We start from the raw sequence: 19,035 nt of genomic DNA, 5'->3' as shown, positions 1-19,035 counted from the left end.
AATTACCTCAACATAATGTACTCCAGCATTACACAAATATCCACTAAGAACTCAATTATAAACATAGTTTGTATTGGATTTAATGATGTTATTAGTATTACATTATTACTGTTATCTTTTTAATATATTCTTTAATTAGTTGTCTTTTATTTCCAAAAGTAATTTGATATAGTAAAACAGCTTCCTTTACAAAGGGTTACAATATATAAAGTTGTATTCTTCAAACATGAAAGTAAATAATAATTGAAAACAAATTATAACATATAATAAAAACAGTAACCAATGCAAATAACAAGCATATCAAAATGTAAAATAAACATGGGTTATTTATAAGTTCACCTTACATAGGTAGGTACACATTGCCAGTCTAAAATACATAAGGAAATATTTAATTGCATCCAATTTATGTATCTCAAAATGAAATGCAGTACATTATTTAATTTAAACTCCCTTTTAGTCCTTTCCATCTTTCTATATGGAGGCTGCTGCACCAGCCACAGGATTCAGTTTTGGCTCCACCAACACTGGTAAGATACAGGTGTTATAAACAAAGCCATGGTTTTAAGATACCTGAAGACTGTGTTTACAATATATGTAGTCCCATACGAGGCCTGACCTTTTGTCCTTTTAACTCCTTCATGTCATTCTCTCTTTCTCGCTGCCTGCCTCCGCTGGCTGCAGGATTTGGGGGGCTGGAAACACCACGGCTGGTGGGTTTAGTTTTGGGGGGTTTGGTTTAAATGCCAACCCAGCAGCAGTCAGCGTTAATGTGGGGTGCTTTGGTACAGCAACCACCACTGGCACTGTTTTCAATTTTGGTAATAGCCTGGCTAGCACAGGTAGATGACCTTTGTGATTTAATGAATCAGTACAGTCTGTCTGTAAACACATTTTCATCCATTTTCACATCTGTGTGGTGCAGTGATTTTTCATCTCACTTGTGGCTTTGTCTCATAAAGTGTCATGCATCGTAGTTTCCATTTGCATGAGGAGACAAAATGTTGTATCATGCACTCACCTTTTGATTTCTTTGCAAATCTAGTACATTTCACCTTCTCTGTAAAAAAAGATAAGCAATGCTAAATGGGGAAAAAAAATCAGTTTTCCTTTCTGTTAATCTTCAAAGCTCTGTCATGACTTTAAACTCCCTATATGTCAGTCAGCTATTTCATTCTTTTTTATTTACTCCATTTATCTATCTTTCAACCCTTTTTGTATCACCTCCTCCATCTCACTTGGCATGATTTGCTTAACATTTCAGGTACGTTTGGTGGCTTTGGGGCAGCTGCAGCAACTGCACCTGCACCAGGATCCACTTTTAGCTTTAGTACTCCTGCCAACACCACAGGTCAGCAGTGTAACTCTTATTGCTTTTCTTTGTGTATGTTTATGTCAAGGAAATACAAGTTGCGTGCATACAGCGTTTAAAAAAACAAATTTCCAGTAACAAAAAACATAGGATATTTGTTCTCACTGTTGATACTTTGTTCTGTTTTAGGAGGCCTGTTTGGTAACACACAGAACAAAGGTTTTGGGTTCTCCTCTGGGCTTGGTACCGCGGCTCCTGCTGGGGCAACAGGATTTGGAACTGGATTAGGAACAACAACCCTGGGAGGGTTTGGAGGTTTTAATATCCAGCCCACTCAGCAGCAGACAGGTAAGACCTGGATCTCAAGGACAGCCGTTGTCAATACAGAAAATTCAAGCTTATATCTGAAATTGCTTCTCGGTTAGTTAATTATCAGTTTCTTAGGCAGTATTATCATGAAAATGAAATGAAAAGCACATTTAATAGTCGGCTCGTCACTGACGATAATCACATTGAAGTACGTTTGAGCGGCAAAAGAAACAGGGAATTCAAACCATTTCAAAATCCAACCTATAATTATTTTCTCAGCAGGGTCACACACACAGACTTCCATTACAACTCTACAAACGGTTTACCTCTTATCCCTGCAGAGGGCGACAACAATCACATGTTTACAGAAATCAGCATTATTATCGTCATCAATACAAATGTGCAGTTGAAGCACACAGAAAATACTGTTTATTAAGTTGTGACATTTTTGGGGACTTTTGTAGTATTGCCCTGTTAATATAAGACCATAAAGATGTTTCCGGAAATGTAAAGGACTACACAATCTGACGTGATATTTGACCTCACCTGCCCCCTACCAGGAGGCTTGTTCGGTCAGCCGGCCCAGCAGCAGGCCCAGCAGCAGGCTCAGGCTCAGACCACCCAGCTGTATCAGCAGGTCACTGCTCTGTCAGCCCCCACCTTGTTAGGAGACGAACGTGACACCATCTTAGCCAAATGGAACCAGTTGCAGGCTTACTGGGGAACTGGGAAGGGCTACTACAGCAACAACAACCAACCTGTCGACTTCACGCAGGAGAACCCATTCTGCAGGTTCAAGGTAATGACCGATAGTTCATAAAAGTGTACTTTAGGTTCTTTTGAACTTCATCAAATGGTATTTCTGTGATTTGTTTCCTAGGCGGTGGGCTATAGCTGTGTCCCAGTGAGTAAGGATGAGGACGGTTTAGTGGCCTTACTTCTCAATAAAAAGGAAGCTGATGTGCGAGCGCAGCAGCAGCAGCTGGTGGAGACTCTTCACAAAGTCCTGGGAAGCAACCAGTCTCTCACTGTCAATGTGGATGGTGTCAAAGCCCTGCCCAATGACCAGTAAGTAACTATAATATGTCATTCAGTACTATTACACACTTGGAAGACAAGGAAATGTAATTGTATTTATGTTCAACATTTCAACGACAAAGCGATTTAAAGTGCTTACAAATAAGCAACACTTTAGCAAACAAACACGTCTTCTGCCTTGATTTAAAGAATTGAGAGTTGCAGCAGACGTGAAGTTTTCTGGTATTTTATTCCCAATAGATGGAGTGTAAAAAAAAACGCTGATTGTACATGTTTAGTTTTGACTCTGCGAACAGAAAGCAGACCGTTCTGGATGGTTCATAATGTAGCAAAGGATCAGAAATGTGTTTTGGTCCTAAACCAAAGCAAGAATTTTAGGTGTAATAAATTCTATAAATCTAAAAAATGTAATTTAAATGTTTGTGTGTCCTTTGCCCTAGGACTGAGGTGATCATTTACGTGGTGGAGCGTTCTCCTAATGGCACCCCCAAGCGGATCCCTGCCACCACACTCTTCAGTTATCTGGAGCAGGGCAACATCAAGGCCCAGCTCGCATCGATCAGAGTGGCCATGTCGGGGACGTGCACAGAGCTGTCTCCAGCTCAGCTCAAACAGCTGCTGCAGAATGCACCTGCAGGTAAATGCATAGTTGTGTCATCATCTTGATGATTTTATTTAGTTTGTTGGTGATTAGAAGTTATTTACTTATGAGGATGTTGTCTCCTCTAACTAGGAGTGGACCCCATCATTTGGGAGCAGGCTAAGGTGGACAACCCTGAGCCAGACAAGTAAGTGAACAAAGGGGGTTTATGAACAATGTGATGATAGGGAGTAGATCCTCAATATTCTCTAGTTACTGCATTTTAGGCCCCGGCCACACGAGGACGATAACGGTAAAACGCATACGCAATCGCAATTGCAAAAAAGGCTTCCGTCCACACGCAATAGACACCGGAAAGTTTCTGTCCACACGAGACAGCTCCGTTTAGCTCCAACCGCTGGAGAAGCTGCAGTACATATGCCGAGCCTGTACGTGGCGCTGTAACTTCCTCCACAAAAGCAGCAGAGTTGTAATTGTTGCCCTTCTGTTTATTCTCCGCGGTGGGGGCTGTTAACTGTGTTCTTATTCTCAGCGTCCAGGAAAGAGAAGCTTAAAAAGGAGACTAAATGGAGTCTCTGGAGGTTCAAAATTGGTACTTTAATTAATAAAAAAGGCGCGGTAAAGTCACAAACAGGATATTGTTCGACAGGAGAGAAAGTCTGCAGCTTCCTCTCCCAGGTGCTGGCCGTGCAGAAGAGAGCTTACAAGCATTCGTCCTTCCCGCTTGCTCGCTCCTCCTCTCTGTGAGCTGTAGTGACGTAAGGGACTTCCCCCCTCGTTCGTCTGTGTCCGATATCGCGTTAAACAGAGGATTTCGACATTTTACATTCATTGCTTACTTCCACATGCCTTTTCTCCTCCTTATCTCTTTCATAACTTTATATGTAATACCAGTGCTGGAATTGGGCCGGTACTCACCGGTACGCAGTACCGGCACTTCTGGTTCTGACCCATGGAGTACCGGCACTTCTTGCTCAGTACCGGCATGCTGGCGGTACTCCGGTACTCATGCACCGTGCCAGTACTCAACACTCTCCCGCCGTTCTTATTAAACATCCATATATATATATATACAGCCGCCCGGTACTCAGTAGATGCGTCATGAGGTGCCGAACGGACATTCTCATCGCTCTAACCGCTGGAGTTTCACAGCGGCTGTCAGCTGTTTACTCCTGTCATTCAAACAGAACGTGCTGGAGAGGGGGCGGGGCTTATCTTCTCCATGTAAATACTGTGGTGGAAACGACTATGTCAAAATTAACCTATTTGACCGTGATTTAATAGTAATACACGTTTCAAAATAATAATAATAATAATAATAATGCCGAAGTAACAACATACTGAAAACTGTTAGTAAAACCATGTTTTAATGCTTTACAATTTACATACCTAGATGCACGTGTGTTGTGTTTATGCAGTGCAACTCCCACCCAGTGGGTGGCTATGTAGAGTGATAGAACAGAGCAGGCACGCCCCCGAGAGAAGGAAAGCAAGTCACGTCACAAATTAGCATTTCTAAAATGTTAGCGTGGATTAATAAAAGTGCAAAAAGACAGCTGTTGTCGCCGGAAGAAACTTCAAATACAGAGAATGCTGTGCCTGTGTTGGAAATTGTGTCTGATGGGGAGCTTTCTTTGGTTGATCCTCCTGCTCCAAGTTCTAGTGCATTAGCATTAGCACTAGCTCCGCCGCCTCCTCCAGAGCCTCTAACGTTAGCTGCTGCTGGCGCAACTGCCACCACCAACACCGGGCAAAGCGATGCACCTGACTGCTGGACAACGGACCAGGTGCAATATTTTTGCAAGACCAATGCATGGCTCCTTCTTAAAGATAAGAAGCTAGGATGTCGGATATGCAGAGATGTCAAATCTTTGGGAATACACACTGGACAAGGACTGAAACTGTCAACTGAATGGGGTGAGTGTGCAGTGTCTCATTTCGGTGTTGACAAGGGCAAACAACAAGCTAGCCTGAGAAAAAAAATCAAAGAACATAAAGAATCACAAGCCCATGTAAAAGCTGCTGACATCCTTACATCTGCTTCACGTGAAACTATTCAACATCAAGTGCAGTCTATGCATAAATCTGAATTAGACACCACTATCAGAGTTTTTCGAACGGCATATAAAATTGGCAAACATAGCCGGCCATTCACAGACATGCCAATTGATTTGAATGTACAGAAACTGAATGGGCTGAACGTGGGCAGGGTTTTACACTCCAATAAAACCTGTGGCGAAATCATCGACCACATAGCTCATGAGCTGAAGAAAAAAATGGCAAAAGACATTACAGAAAACCAAAGAAAACTCTGTGTTTTGGTCGATGAATCTACCACTATTAGTGGTAAAACGGTGCTTGTTGTGTGTCTACGCTCAGCATTAGCTGATGCTGAGCCCGAAACGTTTTTTTGGGAGCTGATCGAGTTGGATGGAACAACGGCTGATGACATCACAAAGGCGTTAATGAAGTGTCTTGGAAGAGATTTTAACGAGGACTTTTTAGGTCAGTGTTTCGTTTCTTTTGCATGTGATGGGGCTTCAGTCATGCTAGGGAAGAGAACAGGCGTTGCTACCCAGTTGTGTAGTAAATTCCCAAGCCTGTTTGTGTGGCACTGCTCCAATCATCGTCTAGAGCTGGCAGTTGGGGATGTGGTCAAGGAGGTCTCAGGGCTCAATCATTTCCAGATCTTTTTTGACAAACTCTATTCCTTGTTCCATGCCTCCCCCAAAAATCAGAGGCAGTTAGCGCAGTGTGCGCAAGCAGTCGGACAGCGTCTCCTGGTGATAGGGCGTGTTTTGTCCATCCGCTGGGTGGCTTCAAGTGAAAGGAGCGTCAGAGCAGTCTGGGAAAACTACCGAGTGCTTCATGATCACTTCACAAATGATGCAAACGACACGAGCAGGGATTCCAGAGACAGAGCAAAGTACAAGGGCCTGGATGATGTGCTCACATCTGCAACGTTTGTCAGCAATCTGGGACTGATGTACGATGCGCTCACAGAGCTCAGCGACCTCTCTCGGCAACTCCAAAAAAGAGAGATGACACTGCCTACAGCAGATAGGCTCTTAACTCGAGAAATACGAGTTTTTGAATCCATGGTCACCATGCCTGGCCCACACATGACTACAGTTCATACAGCTCTAGCTGAGAAGTCCTTCAAGGGTGTTGCCCTGCGTGAGAATGGCAGGCTTGTACAGATTCATGCAGGTCAGTTTTTCCGCAGTATGGTAGAGAATCTGAGACACAGAATGACTTCCACAACCTCCTCTCATGTCAGCACAAGAGAAATCCCATTACATGGCCGGGAGGCCAGGGACAATCAGCTAATCCAGGACATGAAAGTTATCCATCCTGGAAGTTGGCCTGAAGAGGAGTTAGACGTACAGTATGGGGACGTAGAGGTGCTACGTTTGTGCGAAGTGCTGAAAGTGGACAGAAGAGAGACTGTTCAGGGCTTTCGCGAATACAAGGAAACCAGGGCATCCCGTACACCTGCTGCCATGGAGCCTCTACTGAAAGCAGTCCGAACCATCGCTGTCTCCACTAGTGAGTGTGAGCGGGCATTCAGCTGCATGAACGATATCCTTACTGCAAAAAGGAATGCTCTCTCTGTCAGCCGACTGTCCAGCCTGGTTTTCATTAAATGTAATGGACCATCACTAGGACAGTTCAATCCGGAACAGTATGTGAGGTCCTGGCTGGCAAAGGGAAGGAGAAGTGCTGATGAAAGAGCCTGTCCAGCTCCAGCCCCTGATACTGATGTCCCCAAGGCCTTCTGGAGCATTTTCTAACAATGTGAAGTATATTGCAAAGCAGCTCACCCAGTGAGAATACTTTTGGCATAATGTGCCGATTTGTACAGATCCTGGAGATAGAAGGACTTCAGACCAACCAGGGAGTTATCTGATCAGCTTGGTGTTCAATGTAACTCTTTACCATGGCTCAGACTTTGTTACTTGCAGTTACAGTTTCTCATTTTAGATTGTGCACATTTTGCATTTGTTTTTACATGTCCTTTGTTCATGCTCTTTATCATTTTTCTGAGTTGGAAAGTTAGATTGCATCATAGTTTACTTTATACATATGTGTATTCTTCAGTGGTGAAGTATATTGCAAAGCAGCTCAGCCATGTGAGAAGACTTTTGGCACTTTTTCGTTTTTCGTTTTCTGAGTTGGAAAGTTAGATTGCATTCAAAATGTACAGAAATACTTAATTTTGTTAAAGCTTTTTATAAAAAATGCTTCTGACCAGAGCTTTGTTTCCTTGTCATTAATGTTGAACACCACCAGAGGGGCTCTCACCTGAAAGGTCTCTGCTTCATGTGTCTTCAGCAGAAGATCTAGACTTTGATTGCTATATTTTCAGTTAATATTGACCTTACTGAGCTTTAGCCATATCCGCTGCCTATCATAAAAAATGTTAAGTACAGTGAACCTTTCTAAAATATACAGTAGTAAAGAGACAAACCCACCAGCATTATAGTAGCCAAATTCTTGTTTGTGGGCTGTATATATAAAATTGACTTGAAAAAGTTGCTGATTTTAGAGTACTGGCACCTTTTTCATTCCAATTCAAGCACTGTGTAATACATGTTAACGGCGTCAATAGCCACTTTAATGATACTAATGGGCGGTAGTCCCGGATGTCGTCATGAAGGATTTTCAGAATAAAAGCTTAACAACTGGTTGTGCACAAGAACTTCTGGTTTTTCAGTATAAAACAGCATTTAAACTGACGGTATGTTTAAGGTACATTATGCTATCAAAACATTGATTTTAATTTCTAACAGGGCCGAGGAAACCGGGCAGAGTTTTTCGCCAGTCAACGTGTATTAAAGTTGAAATCTTCCGGACAAAATTATAAAAGTGCCGGTCAAAGGTCTTCTTTGTTATTTATTGAGCTTTAAAACAAATGAATAACGACTCTATATAATGTAATAATAAAATACACGGAGCCTCTCTTTTTCCTCCCTCTCTTCGGACAGCGCCAGTGTCTGTCTCATGCAGCAGCTGATCCAGTCAGTGACCCGGCCGACAGTAAAAAATAAACATATTTATAACTAGTTTAGGTAGTTTGAGAGGAAATTAAAATAGCTAAGGGTGATGATCTGACTTGAAGTGTGTGTTTTACTCCGTTCACCGCTGCATCACAGCGGGAGGAGCTGCAGGTGAGCAGAGCTGCGTGTCTCCGTCCTGTCAGATTAGACTTCACTCGCGTTTATGTCCATATCGAGAGAAAGATAAATAATCTGAAATCAGTGTGCAGTTTACTTTGATGCGGGGGTGCGCAGCAGAGGTGGGGAGAGGCGGGGCTATTGCCTCATCATTATCAGAAAATGATGGTATAGGGCGTACACACGGAGCCGTTGGACCCCCCAGAGCGTTGCGTATGCCGGTCTATCCACCTTGGGACCCGTTATCGTTACCGTAGTCGTTTAGTGCCGTATTCTGTCGTCCTAGTGTGGCCGAATGGTCTATATGACATAGAACGGTAACGGAAACGACCGTTATCGTCCTCGTGTGGCCGGGGCCTTAAATTCAACCAACATACTTGCATTTGACCTTCCTGGTTAACACTTACTGTACCAACTGCTTAAATGCTAGCTAAATCAGAGCTAAAATTGTATATAATTCTCTCAAGCCCCATTCCAACTTGAGCGGTGGGCGATATTGAAAAATATAATATCACGATATTTTTCAAGCAGTATCACGATAGACGATATTTATCACGATATTTTTTCATGTCAGTTATTATGGTTATTTTTCAAGTTACTTAACAGTACAACCAAGGTAACAAAAACTAAAATAAAAAGGAGTAACAGACCAAAATACCATTTCAAACTGGTTTTAATTCTGCAATGAATCCCTGAATGAACAATTCAACAGGAATTTTGATATGGCTTCCTCAGTGTTCAAGTAGGTAGGCCTACACCCTACAACAAACGTTAACACTGGTTTCTTCGCCAAGTAAAGTGCACTCTCTTGCTAAATAAAATAAAATATTCAAGGCACAGTTTCTCAGTATAAAAATTCACTTTCTGTTTTAGGTAGCACTAGCAGTGATGTAACATCAATACACATGAAAAGGAGAGTAAAACATAACTAAGTAAAACATCAATGAGGAAAAGTCAGTGCCAAACAATTAAAACGTAAGCTTTAGACTTGAAGTGCAATCAAAGACTTTAGCATAACTGAACATCTGTTTCAAAAGGGAAAAACAATATAAATACCTTTATTGATCAAATATAAGCCAACAGAATCAACCAAGACAATAAATGAAGTGCAATACTGTGAATCCTGACTAGACAGCTTGGTTTTTACTAACCGTTATCAGTATTTAGTTACTTCGGCATCATTTTGAAGCGTGTATTACAATTAAATCACAATAAAATAGGTTCATTTTGTCGTAGTTGGTTTCCACCACAGTATTTACATGGTTATAAGCCCCACCCCCTCTCCAGCGCGTCCTGTTTGAATCTTTTTTCTCCTGCTCTTAATCAATTATTTTCTTAACTCCCTGCACCACCTATGCAATAAAGAGCTACTCGTTTTACGCGTTTATCCTAATTGGATGCACATTTTCATTTAAAAGAAGCTTCACACAACCAAATCAGAGCTTCATATTTTATGAGGTTAGTGTTATACATTTTTTCAGATTTGGGTGTTTGCAGCCGCTGCCTAGACTTCCTATATATATTGAATTAAAGTTCAATTAAACAGCCCTTTTTTCTCAAGAGATTTAAAAGTGTTTCCACATGTCACTCATTATTTCAACAAAATAATAATAGATGGCTCTGACATGCTTGAACATTGTCCATTATGCACCGCTTTTCTGCCTGTTGCTTTTCTGCCTGTTGCTTTTCTGCCTGTTGCTTTTCTGCTAAACAAAAGACATTAAGTAACATTATGTACAAATGCATGTTTTCATTTAATTTAATACAAAAATATGTCCAGACTAATACCAGTGCCCATGGTGGGTTTCAAGGAGCTCCTTCGCAGGCTGCAGTTCCAGGAGCAGATGACCAAACAGCACCAGACCAGAGTGGATGTAAGTGAAAACACTGCTGTCTGTTTTAGCTCTCCAAATGTCAAAGAAAGACTCGCTGGACATGGGCACAGTGCCTTCTGATAATCAACAAAGGTATTTTGAACCAGAGTTTGTGGTGTCAAGGACAGAGTACACAGATGTCCAATAAATGCTGCCAACAGGTTGTTTATAGCCAAAATAAATATTATAAATACAGCCACAAGTGTTTACTTTTGTGTATCAATGCGAAGCTCTTTTTGTGTCTTTTTCCCTTCTTTAGAGAACTTCGGCCTCCATTTCTTGCATGAAAGGACCTTTTATTAACAAGCTTCATTAATATTATAGTGGCAAAGGGAACTCGCCACTCACTATTTGTTGAGGGAAACTGTGTGTAGGACTGAGTTGAAAAACTGAACATAGTTTGTTGTTGAGCTAAATTGTTTTCTATTAAAAATGTTATCGGTAGAGAAATGTCAAAAATGTTAATAATTTACCTCCCTTCCTTTTTCCCACACAAATACTCTCCACAAAAACACCCACACATGGACTACAGATTATTTCCGGTGACATTAGTGAACTGCAGAAGAACCAGGCGACAACAGTGGCCAAGATTGCGCAGTACAAGAGGAAGCTGATGGATCTCTCTCACAGGGTGCTGCAGGTAGCTGCTCTCTTTGTTCAGCCACATTTTGTTGGTTATTGACAAGGTCTGTGATAAAAGACATGTCCCCACTTAGAGTTTGAATGCCCAGGCACTGTCTGTGTGCCCAATATTTTTCTTTGATATTGATCACTCCTCCCTCCCATCCCTGTTTTCCTGCCAGGTGCTGATCAAACAGGAGATCCAGAGAAAAAGTGGCTATGCTATCCAAGTGGACGAGGAGCATCTCAGAGTTCAACTGGATACCATTCAGTCTGAGCTGAATGCGCCCACGCAGTTCAAGGTAAGGGTGCCTAAACCAGTGCCGCTTCTAGACCAATTTGACTAGGGGGGTCAGGCTGGGGCCAGTTATTTCATGAGAGGGGCACAATAAAAGCGGGTTACAAAGACAGTATAAAGTTATTGTGTAAAATAAACATAAAATACAGTAATTGGTATTTGTTTTTGTAAAGGTATTTGTTTTAGTACATTTAAGTTACAGTCCTTTGTTTCAGTGTTTTTTTTCATTTAGAGTATTTGTTTTAGTAACTTTAAGTGACAATTTAATTAAAAAACATAAACAGTATTTGCTTTTATATGAGGTAATGAACAGTTTAATCTCCATTGTACATCCGGGTCTCTGATTTGATTTAGTTCCAATAAATTGTAATATTGTAACCTTTTTTTTGGAGCGGTGCCACGGGGGTCCCTGGTCAGTGTTACGGGGGCAATGGCCCCTGTTGCCCCCGCCCCCCTAGAACCGCCCCTGGCCTAAACCAAACAAGTTATACATGCATGCTGACCGTGGACATTTTTCCATCCATCGAGCTCTTATTAGAATGTAAATCAGGATAAAAAGGGTTTGCTCTGTTTGAAAATGATATATTACCAAAACAAATTGGTTTTCAACAATTAATTCAATATCCTGTAAGTTGGTAGATAACTTATAAGTTATTCAGGAAATAAAACAGTTTTTATTGGTATTATTTTCGCTATCTGGTTACATTGCAATTATTTATTTTTATTTATTATTTAAGGTGTCCTGTGAAGGTTTCAACAAACTAAAGTGGTTACATTCAATGTTGCTCCCCAAAATGCAGGGTTTTTTTGTTTTAAATTTGAAACCTGCATTGTTAACATCCATCCATCAATCAATCAATCAATCAATGTTTATTTATATAGCCCAATATCACAAATGTTACATTTGTCTCAGTGGACTTTACAGTTTGTACAAAATATCAGTATGACAATACGACACCCTCTGTCCTTAGACCCTCACATCGTACAAGGAAAAACTTCCGAAGAAAACCCACAGTTTAAAGGGAAAAATGGGAGAAACCTCAGGGAGAATAACAGAGGAGAGATCCCTCTCCCAGGACGGACAGACGTGCAATAGATGCCATGTGTAAATTGAAAAGATAATACATTTGCAACATAGGTAGTCCAAATGTTTGGAAATGCATGTGTGTATAATAGGAAGATGAATCCACGAGGATATTCATCCAGGACCTATGATCCAGGACCACAGCCACGACTCAAGATCCAGGGCTCGCGATCCAGGGCAGAGGAGCGCAGGATCATCCATGACTCCGGATCCCGGCGTATATAGACACCAAAAAGAAAGACATTTGGGGAAGCTGGGTTAATCGGAACATGAGAGTACACAGGTATAGACAGAGAGAAGGAAGAAGTAAGATGTCCCCCGACAAACTAAGCCTATATCAGCAAAACTAGGGGCTGAATCTAATCAGCCCTAACTATAAGCTTTATCAAAAAGGAAGGTCTTAAGCGCAGTCTTAAAAACGGATAGGGTGTCTGCCGCCCAAACACAAACTGGAAGCTGATTCCACAAATGTGGAGCTTGATAAGAAAAGGCTCTGGCTCCCATTGTACTTTTAGAGACTCTAGGAACAACCAACAACCCTGCATTCTTGGAACGCAATGCCCTAGTAGGACAGTAGGGTATAATGAGTTCTTTAAGGTAAGATGGCGCCTGCCCATTAAGGGCTTTGTAGGCGAGAAGAAGAATTTTAAATTCTATCCTGTGTTCTATAGGGAGCCAGTGTAAGGCAGCCAGAACAGGAGTAATGTGGTCCCTTTTCCTAACTCTGGTTAGTACACGAGCTGCAGCATTTTGAATCAGCTGAAGCGACTTGACTGACTTCTTGGTACACCCTGATAATAAAGAGTTACAATAATCCAGCCTTGAAGTAACAAATGCATGGACTAGTTTCTCTGCATCGTTTTGAGGCAAGATATGCCTGATTTTTGCAATGTTACGTAGATGGAAGTAGGCGGTCCTTGAAATTGATTTTATGTGGGCGTTAAAGGATAAATCCTGATCAAATATAACACCAAGATTCCTTACAGTCTCACTGGAGGCCAAATTAATGCCATCCATAGTTAGTATATCCTTAGATAATTTGTTTCGTAGATTCTTCGGGCCAAGTACAATAACTTCAGTTTTGGTCGTGTTTAACATCAAAAAGTTTAAGGTCATCCACGTTTTTAAGTCCTTAAGGCAGTCTTGAATTTTATTTAGATGATTAATTTCATCAGGCTTGATTGATAAATATAGTTGAGTATCATCCGCATAACAATGAAAATGTACAGAATGATTCCTTATAATATTGCCTAACAGAAGCATATATAATGTAAACAAAATAGGTCCGAGCACTGAGCCCTGTGGCACTCCATGGCTAACTTTGGTTTGCGTGGAAGATTCATCATTGACACGTACAAACTGAGAGCGTTCAGATAGATAGGACCTAAACCAGTCTAAAGCAGTTCCCTGTATGCCAACTAAGTGCTCTAGTCTTTGCAATAAGATATCATGGTCGATAGTATCAAATGCAGCACTGAGATCGAGCAAAACAAGAATAGAGACACATCCCTTGTCAGAGGCTATTAGAATGTCATTTGTGACTTTAACCAGAGCTGCCTCTGTGCTATGATGTGTTCTAAAGCCAGACTGAAAATCTTCAAATAAATCATTGTTTTTTAAGTAATCACACAACTGTTTTGCGACCGCTTTCTCAAGAATTTTTGAGAGGAACGGAAGATTGGAAATAGGTCTATAATTGGCTAAAACCTCTGGATCGAGGTTGTGCTTTTTAAGAAGCGGTTTTATCACTGCTACTTTGAATGATTGTGGAACATAGCCTGATAATAAAGACATATTCATAATATTTAATAAATAAGTGCTAATTAATGGAAAAACTTCCTTCAACAGCTTAGTTGGAATTGGGTCTAACATACACGTTGATGGTTTAGAAGAGAGAATCATTGAATTTAATTGTTCAAGGTTTATGGCTGAAAAGCGTTCAAGTTTACTATCTAGTGTAATATTAGAACTTACGTTTCTGGGAGCTGTTGATAACACTATACTGGTCAAAGGCAAGAGGTCATTAATTTTGTTTCTAAGAGTAACAATTTTATCGTTAAAAAAGCACATAAAATCATTACTACTGAGTGCTATGGGAATAGAAGGCTCAATCGAGCTGTGGCTTTCTGTCAGCCTGGCTACAGTGCTGAAAATAAATCTTGCATTATTCTTATTCTCATCTATTAATGAAGAGTAGTAGGCTGCTCTCGCTTTACGCAGTGCTTTCTTATATTCATTGAGAGTAATATGCCAAATTAAACGAGATTCTTCAAGTTTAGTGGAACGCCATATCCTTTCAAGTTGTCTCGACTTTTGCTTTATTTTGCGGGTTTCGGCATTATGCCATGGAGCTTATCTATGTTGTTTTATTTTCTTCTTTTTCAAAGGAGCAACAGAGTCTAATTTTATTCGCAGCGCATCTGTAGCACTATCAACAACATGATCAATTTGGGGTGGTGTACATTTTGTATAAGTTTCCTCCCTTACATGCAGACATGCTATCGAGTTAAGTATTGGTGGAATCTCTTCCTTAAATTTGGCTATAGCACTAACGGATAGGTTTCTGCTGCAGGAGCTTTTGACTAATGCTTTGTAGTCTCGTAACAGTACTTCAAAAGTTACTAAGAAATGGTCGGATAAAGCAGGATTATGCGGTTCGACTAATAGTTGCTCAATTTCAATACCATAAGTCAGAACAAGGTCGAGAGTGTGATTATAGCAGTGGGTTGGTTTATTTACACTCTGACAAAAACCAACAGAATCTAATATAGAGTTAAATACAACAGTAAGGCTATTTTTATCATCGTCAACATGAATATTAAAGTCACCTACGATAATTACTTTATCTGTTTTAAGTACCAAAGTTGATAAAAACTCAGAGAATTCAGATAAGAATTCTGAATAAGGACCTGGTGCACGGTACACTGTAACAAATAAGATTGGCTGCAAAGTTTTCCAGGTCGGATGCGTAAGACTAAAAACGAGACTTTCAAAGGAGGTATAATTTAATTTTGGTTTAGTATTGATAAGTAAACTTGAGTCAAAGATTGCTGCAACTCCACCTCCTCGGCCCGTGCCTCGGGCAATATGAGTATTGATATGGCTGGGTGGAGTGGCCTCATTTATGCTGACATATTCCTCATGTCTCAACCAAGTTTCAGTGAGACAGCATATATCAATATTATAATCTGATATTAAATCATTTACCAATATTGCTTTAGATGCTAGAGATCTTATGTTTAAGAGACCACATTTAATCTTCCTGTTTTGTTGCACTGTAGTAGTTGTTACATTTACTTTTATTAGGTTATTATGTATGACACCTCTATTAGGTTTTACCTTAACTTGTCCTTGGGCAGACACACACACCGCTAATATTGGGTATTTTATTGGGTTCGGGATTTCTATGGATGACTGCCTAGGAGAGAGCGCAGAGAAGCGTGAAAGACTGCGACTCCGCCTCCTGGTCTCAACTCCAGTTTGTCATGGATTAAGTCCACAAAGCCCTGAAATGTTTGCCGAAATGAGATTTGCACCTTCCAAAGTAGGATGAATGCCGTCTCTCTTAATCAGACCAGGTTTTCCCCAGAAGGCTGTCCAATTATTTACGATCCATGTTTGCTAGCAAGCATTATTACTCTTTACTGCCTTTGCCAACGCATAATGTGACACCATTAGCGGTCATGAGTTGTTGGCCATCCTTGGGATAAACAACACATGTTGCCTTTTAAGCTTCATTTCCATCAAGTTGTATTTTTGGCTTGTCAATCCAACGCTTGGGACAAAGTCTTTGGTGGAGATTTTACAGTATTTGTGTTGTTTTCTCTTCCAGGGTCGGTTGAATGAATTAATGTCTCAGATCAGGATGCAGAATCACTTTGGAGCTGTGAGATCAGAAGAGCGATACAGTGTTGATGCAGACCTCCTCAGGGAAATCAAACAAGTGAGTCGGCAGTTTACAAAATGCATCTTGTTTTAACGTCTTTGCCCTGTAACTGTGGAATCCAGACCTCTGAAAGCACAGTTCCCAAGTAAAGCAAAAGTGTTTTATTTTTCCTGTTGGGCATAAATGGTCAAATTTCTTTCTTGTCTGTCCCTCTCAGCACTTAAAGCAGCAGCAGGACGGGTTGAATCATTTGATCAGTGTCATCAAAGATGACTTGGAGGACATTAAACTCATAGAGCACGGCCTGAGTGACAGTGGACACATGAGAGGAAGCATCCTGAGCTGAGTCTACCCTGCCAACACACTCATACACATGCCCTGACTCAAAATAAATCCTATAAAAAGCTGTCCTGCCTTTCACCAAGACGAGTCATATTATCCTTTTTGTCATGGGAGCAACAAGGTCATGACAGAGGATCTGAATTTGGAGTAGTAGTTAGCCTCTTGATCAGCATTTGATCAGGCCCCACTATCTGTACCAACAAAACAAGGAAGGTTTATACCGAACTGATAAAGAGTGGAAAGACTCATCATCGTCTAACAACATCTGGCCTACCTAATGTTTAATCAGATTATGCATATGAGACTGTTTGAGCCTGCCCTGTGAACAAATCGTGGGATTGAGTGTGTTGTGATTGAATACATTGTAAATACAACTTTGTATTTCTTTTTTTATGCTGTTAGAATGTAATAAATGTCAGTTAAATTGTCAACAAGTTCTTCACTACATCCCTTTCCTTGCAAACTTAATATAAAGGTCGGGCTGTACCGAACATCACCTTTGTATCACTTTTACATTTTCTGTTAAGGTTTTTTAAATGAAGCATTGATGGCCTTACATAAGGTTTTGTGACGTTATAACCCTTAAAATAGTCATACAATTGAATGAGTTAGTCTTTTCAATAAATCAACTTTCTTTTAATGAAGATCTTGAGGGTAACCTTTGTGTATGACAAGCTGGAGAGCAGACCGTTTTTGACCGAATATATTTCATTTACTAGTTCTTTTGATTTTTGGAAATTATAATATTCTATATTCAATACATTTTGAGGTTGTTTCCTTTAAGGTTGGGATCATAAGATTAAGCAGACACCACTGAAATGTTATCCAAAAATTATAGTTTTGAATAATATTAATGTAGCCTAATCCTATCTCTTAACTGTGCAGCAATATTGGGTTTAAAATTAAATAATCCACCAAAATTGTGTTTTAGAATTTAAACGTCATCATTATGAATGAGGCTTCAAACTATTCGGTAAAGCCCTAAAAGGTAACTTATTTTTTTTAGTAATCGCTCTGTGTGACAAATATAGTAATGTTGTTTGGCATCTCATAAGGGACATATCTCATCACCTGTGTTTACTTGCAGACGAGCCCTTTCCAACATCTCATCTAAGTCCTGCTTGAGTGGATAGGATTAATGTCCTACATTCCAACTGATTGACAGTTGAACTGATTAACCAGCTACCCAAAGATGATATCCCCTCGTGCATTAGAGTCCTCGAAATGACACTGGTCCAACTCACGCTGACTCAAGTGACATCACTTAAGGACATTTATTAGACATTGCAAAGACTTGTCTTTAATGCAACCTATTTCAGAAAAGCATTAGCACTCCATCACTCCTGTAAACAGACTTTAATGTGTAACATCGGTAGGTTTCTTTCATTCATAAATTTCTCTGACCAGCTTGATCCATCAGTTAAAAACATAAATCCTAAGGATACTCTAATTTGTGAGATAAAAAGAGTACACAAAATAACATCTGTAGAACATATGTAGGTTGATCTCATGAGGTCAAATGGATGAGATAGTACTCAACATTTGAATTTCCACAGGTTTTCCAAATCGGTTCTGGGTGTTTTCTATGCAGCAGGTACAGCTCCTGGTCCAGGTCCAGACTCAGTTATGTGCTGATATGTCCACCAGCCTGAAAGCCTCCAGGAACTCATTGATGTCGATGCTCCCGTCCTTGTTGAAGTCGATGCTCTGGGCCAGGTCTGCAATAGCCTTGGCACTAATCTCTGTCTTCAGATGAGAGCGCAGGAGTTCCCAGGTCTGATGAAACTCCTTGAAAGAGATTAAACCTGAAAGGAAACACAAGGAGGATGTAGTTGAAAAACTTGTGTAGCATATATAGATATCTAGTGTGATTGCATGCCTTGCATTTTGATGATTAACTTAAAGTTGGAAGGTGTTTTAATGAAGAATGAACAAAGAGTGAGAGTGTTTAAGATTTATATAAAGACCTTTTATTACAGTCTAGAAACAGAAGACTTATCTTCCCACTGTTGTAGACATTTGTGAAATGTGACCAGCTTTTAGACAGAAAGACAAAGACGCTGTGAGGGTGTGGTGATTTGAGCTTAAAGCTAATGTGATTATGCAAACTCATTTATTAATATATGTATTCTACTAGATTGATAACACAAGATGGAAAACCAGGCGTCAATCAAAATCAGTAGGGTTTTATCTTCTTGGGAACATCCAATAGTTCTTGTGATATTTCAGTTTGGACCAGAGTAGTGATACCAAATCATTGACTTTCATGAAGTCAAAGCTACAAGAGAAAACAAAAATGATCTTTTCAGTGGGATCCAAGTGAAGCTGTTTACTGACCTGAATGATCTGTGTCTATGATCCGGAAAATGGTTTCCAGATTGGAGTGGTTCTTGTACATCGTATCCAGGATACTGTTATCTGAGATCTGAAATGGGAGAAACGAATATTGCTAATCTGTGTGTCAGTCTTACATAAACGGTGAGAAAGAAGGATATA

General features: G+C 40.4%; 1 protein-coding gene and 1 pseudogene across 1 annotated transcript; one reads left to right on the top strand and one right to left on the bottom strand.

The window, feature by feature from the left end:
• The first annotated feature begins 460 nt into the window (after positions 1 to 460).
• Positions 461 to 16,970, top strand: nup54 (nucleoporin 54). Its single transcript, XM_034224079.1, has 12 exons — positions 461 to 527; positions 1,262 to 1,348; positions 1,499 to 1,657; positions 2,179 to 2,417; positions 2,499 to 2,686; positions 3,097 to 3,293; positions 3,390 to 3,444; positions 10,215 to 10,308; positions 10,841 to 10,948; positions 11,112 to 11,231; positions 16,144 to 16,254; positions 16,415 to 16,970. Exons 1-12 carry the CDS (start codon positions 476 to 478, stop codon positions 16,541 to 16,543), a joined length of 1,539 nt encoding a protein of 512 aa, XP_034079970.1. The 5' UTR covers positions 461 to 475; the 3' UTR covers positions 16,544 to 16,970.
• Positions 16,971 to 17,889: 919 nt separating this feature from the next.
• LOC117551267 overlaps positions 17,890 to 19,035 on the bottom strand; it is a 37,415-nt pseudogene continuing 36,269 nt past the window's right edge.

This window comes from Gymnodraco acuticeps, unplaced genomic scaffold, assembly GCF_902827175.1.
Source record: "Gymnodraco acuticeps unplaced genomic scaffold, fGymAcu1.1, whole genome shotgun sequence".
Taxonomy (NCBI): domain Eukaryota; kingdom Metazoa; phylum Chordata; class Actinopteri; order Perciformes; family Bathydraconidae; genus Gymnodraco; species Gymnodraco acuticeps.
The sequence above is the reverse complement of the archived record's forward strand: the minus strand, read 5'-3'. Positions and strand labels throughout refer to the sequence as shown.